The sequence below is a fragment of the Abrus precatorius genome, unplaced genomic scaffold (assembly GCF_003935025.1).
Source record: "Abrus precatorius isolate BTA unplaced genomic scaffold, Abrus_2018 Scaffold3, whole genome shotgun sequence".
Lineage (NCBI taxonomy): Eukaryota > Viridiplantae > Streptophyta > Magnoliopsida > Fabales > Fabaceae > Abrus > Abrus precatorius.
This window is the reverse complement of record NW_020874373.1, coordinates 8,461,796-8,466,271: the sequence shown is the minus strand read 5'-3', so window position 1 is coordinate 8,466,271 and position 4,476 is coordinate 8,461,796. Positions and strand designations below refer to the sequence as shown.

The following is a 4,476-nucleotide window of genomic DNA, read 5'->3' as shown; positions in this document are numbered from 1 at the left end:
TAATTTTGTGTTGATAAATTATAATAAAATAATAACTAATTAATTGTATAACTATATAAATAAGTTGTAACCTATGTTTCCATTGAATTGAATGTAATTGTATTTAATATTTATTTTTTTTATCATTAATAAATATATAAATTTTTCTTCACGTTGTATATTTATATTAGATAGTTTTTTTTTTCACATTATTACCTATTATAAAATCGTGTTAATAAACAATAAAATAATAATTAACTGATTATAGATACATTTATAAAAATATAAATTTAAATTTTATAGCTTTAAAATTATTTTTTAATATATGTATAAAATAAATTACTATCTTATTATGATTTTAATGAAATATTTTACTATATAACATCACAAGCTTAAATTATGACATTATAATAAAATAAACATGAATTTGAATTATTTGATATCAAGTATTAAATTCTTGCTTTACTTAATAATTTTATTTGTATTTATAAATATATTGTTTAAATTTTGATATTTTTTATATTTAAAAATTATTACAATTGAAATAAAAAATATAACAAAATATATGTTGATTCTTTAAATAGAAAATTATAAATTTAATTAAAAAATTTAAATCAACATTTTGATTATCAATTTTTTATTTTATAAAAAAAATATAAATTAATGTAAGTTTCTAAATTTAACATCTGATATCAATTAACTACAAATGTATTAAATTTATAATTTTTAATTATAATATACGTTATCTAATCACCAAACATATAAATAAATATAATTATTTATAAAGTCAGATCCGCTAACACTTTAAACATTTATATATTTAATTATTTTTTATAAAACGTAATATTGACTAATATAATTATTCAACCATCTTTTATTATATTTACTGTTATATGTATTAAACTTTCCGTAATTTTAATGTTTATAAGTATATTATAAAAAAATTGATGTATTTTAATATTTAAAAAATATTTTATACGTTTTAAAATAAAAAATATGATAAAATATCTAATAATTTTTTTTATATAAACATTCATAAAATTATTATAATTTATATAAATTTTTATAAAACAATTGTATTTCATAACAATCTTCAAACTAAGCCTTCTGCCCGTGGGTATGTGAACTTATCGTGTCACTTATCATTTTGTTTTATTTTTGAGATTAGGTGATCTCCCGAAAAACTTGTAAATGATAATCTCTGTGTTTATATGCGTGTTTTGGTAAACATCAAAGTTTTCGTATGATTTTTTTTATATTGGAAGATTTAGTCAGTGCAATAGAAAAAATGTAAACTAGATAATTTTGAATTTAGAAGATAGACCATAAGTAGTTGTTTTATCTGATCCAATGTTATTTTCTACGTTTCTCAAGACTTCATTCGCGAATTACGCAGGCTTGGTGAAATAACGAGTAACAACAGATCATGATTTTATGCAAAAAAAACATAGTAAAATTATTATGTCACATCATAATAACACACTGAATTCATACATAAAACCAGGATATATTTTTTATAAATAATTTAATCAACAAAACTTATATGATATTTAAAGTAGACTCAGGGCAAGTCACCGTTTAAGGCATTTTCCGTGCATTTGCACAAAAGCTTCATTCATAAACATGAAATTGACACTGAACCAACTAAAGCTACGTTCACAGAAGGCTAATTTAGTCAATACACGAACTCTACCCACCGTTCCATACTTCAGTTACACAGAGCCACGTAAGCAATTTATTTATCACCAGAGCCAGAGACCCCAGGAAGAGGGACGATTCATATGACAAAACTATCCTCAATCTTTTTTTCCCTCCTAGACCTCATTCTGTCCAAAATGAACATTTTCTTTTGCACCCCATCAGGGACATTATCGTCATATCAGAGGTACGCACCCAGAAAGAGTGAGCATTTGCATCTGCTATTTCAGTCTCCTCCCATGCCACCGTCGTGATCACTAAGCCTGGGCCAACCACCCTTCTTTCTTCGCAAATTCAGAGGGTGTTTTCGGTATTCAGCACTCTAACCCGCCACGTAGGACTGACACGTGGCGACTTGTACCCTTCTCTCATCCTTGCCTATAAATGATCATGCCTTCTAGCCCCATCCATATCCCATCCTCGTTCACCGCTGCACCCGCTAACAACCACAGCAATCCTCCTCTCTGCGCCACCACCGCTCGTCGGAAAATACACGCCGGAGGTTATGGATGCTCCGGCCATCGTTGTTGATATTGATTTCGTTAGGAACAACCTCTCGTCGTGGTGCCGTCGCTTGTTTGGGAGACCCAATCGTATCTGGTAGAAACCCTAAGCAAAAGCGACTTTACTTAGCAGAGTTTTCAAGTTATTCCATGCTTAGTCTCGCAAACCAGACTTTAATTATCGCTGTATAAAAAATCCGAAAAAGGAAAGAAGAGTCGTTTGCTAGAACAACATTTAATATTTTATTTTCTTTTTTTTTTATAATTTTTTTCTCATTCTGCTAAAATTTTAGGTTTCTAGTCAACTACTGCAAAGTTGTTCGTGCTTGAATATTGAAATTGTCAAAAGCAGTTCTGCTTCTGCAGAATTTCAGAGATTTAACTAGCTTTGAAATCGTATTTTTCTGTGTTCTGACTCTCAATTTAAAATTAAGCTCGAGCTTCGAAAATGAACGAGACCAAGAGTTGAGACTCGAGAGGCTCTGATTTTGTTCTGAAGCCATTCTTATCACCATCGTCGTCGTCGTCATGCCTTTCACAATGAAGATCCAACCGATTGATTCTCACGCGCCTCAGGAGGAGACTAGGCTTGAGCCGGTCAAGCCGGTGGTCAAGTCGCGGCTGAAGCGGCTCTTTGAGCGCCAGTTCTCCGGCGTTCTCCGGAATTCGCCGGCGGAGAAGGTCAGCGGCGAGGAGTCGCATTTAGGCAAGGATGGCTCGAACAACGGCTCAGCTGATTGGGAACCGAGCTCGGCATGTCTAGCGAAAATGGTGCAGAATTTTATGGAAGAGAATCACGAGAAGCACTCCGTTTCCGTCAAATGTGCACGTAACCGCTACATCTTCTGTGATGACAGCTCAGACGCCGAAACACATTCGCTTGGTGGTTTCAGCGACTCATACTATTCGTCGTCCGGTGAAGCGTACGAAATCCTCAAGGTATGTATAGCGTGCTTTGAATTTTTGAACGATCGATGCGAGAGAGAGAGAGATTGTTCTGTTTTTTTTTTCACTCTCTTTGCCACTGAGTAAAGAAGAATACGCTTTCTTGTTGTATTTAACAGGGTTTGGTGGCATGTTCGAGTGTGTATGAAAGGAATTTGTTAGCGGACATCACTAAGATAATTGAAAAGAACAAAACAACATGCAAGCGCAAAGATGATTGTTGCAGAAAGATTGTTTCTGAGGGTTTGTTAGCTTTAGGATTTGATGCTTCAATCTGCAAATCTCGGTGGGATAAATCACCTTTTTGTCCAGCGGGTGAACTCTCTCTCTCTCTCTCTCTATATTTGTAAAATTCGCTTTAAGAATTGTCCACAACGAGCGTAATTTTTTCGTCGATTAAGCTCTTTGTTGATAACTAATTAATTAGTTAATTTTGAATTTTCTGCAGGTGAATATGAATACATTGACGTGATAATGGGAAATGAGCGGGTGGTGGTTGACGTTGACTTGAGATCGGAATTTGAGATTGCTCGACCGACCAAGACGTACAAGGCCATTCTTCAAACGCTTCCCCATGTATTCGTGGGCTCGTGCGATCGGTTGCACAGCATCGTAGCCATCGCATCAGAGGCAGCGAAACTGAGTTTGAAGAAAAGGGGCATGCACGTTCCGCCGTGGAGGAAAGTTGAATACGTCAGAGCAAAATGGTTCTCCCCTTACACCCGCGGAGTCAAGGAGGAAAACCAAGAAAAGCAGAAACTTTTGATGGGAAATGGTAGTAACAAGTCTGAACAGTCGGGGTTAACTGGGTCTGAAACTTCATGTGAAGATGATGTTAATGTTAAGTCAAAGCTTTTGGTTCAATGGAAGCCACAGGAGATGAAACCCAAGAGCTCACAGTCTGGTTTGGCAGCTGCCTTCCATGAAAACCCATAAAATTTTGATTTTCTTTTGGGTTTCCTTTTTTTTTTTAATATATAGAATTTTGATTCTCTGGTGGGAGGATTTAGATGTAAAAGCTTGTGTAAGTAGTAGTGAAATAGCTCTATGCCCTTCTGTTTTTTTTTGTAAGGGATGGGTTTTACTCATATGAACAGAATAAAGGTGAAATATATAATTAGTTATGTGCAAGATTGTGAGAAGTTGATTCTTTACGTATTGGATTTTATGGAACTGCTTTTGTTGTATGCTTGACTTTAATATTCTCCTATTCATTCTGTGTTTCGACATGTTGTTTGAATTTGATTTTGTGTAGTGAAGGGGGGAGGGGATTCGAGGAAGATAGATAATTTGGAAATTACTCTCTTGTTTGGAGATTGATTCTTATTCTTTCCTTCAAGAAGAAGAAAAT

At 33.8% G+C, this 4,476-nt stretch overlaps 1 protein-coding gene across 1 annotated transcript; it reads left to right on the top strand.

Annotated features, from left to right (window-relative positions):
• The first annotated feature begins 1,905 nt into the window (after positions 1–1,905).
• LOC113863095 lies at positions 1,906–4,253 on the top strand. Its single transcript, XM_027496515.1, has 3 exons — positions 1,906–3,119; positions 3,245–3,440; positions 3,574–4,253. Exons 1-3 carry the CDS (start codon positions 2,709–2,711, stop codon positions 4,059–4,061), a joined length of 1,095 nt encoding a protein of 364 aa, XP_027352316.1. The 5' UTR covers positions 1,906–2,708; the 3' UTR covers positions 4,062–4,253.
• Positions 4,254–4,476: the final 223 nt, after the last annotated feature.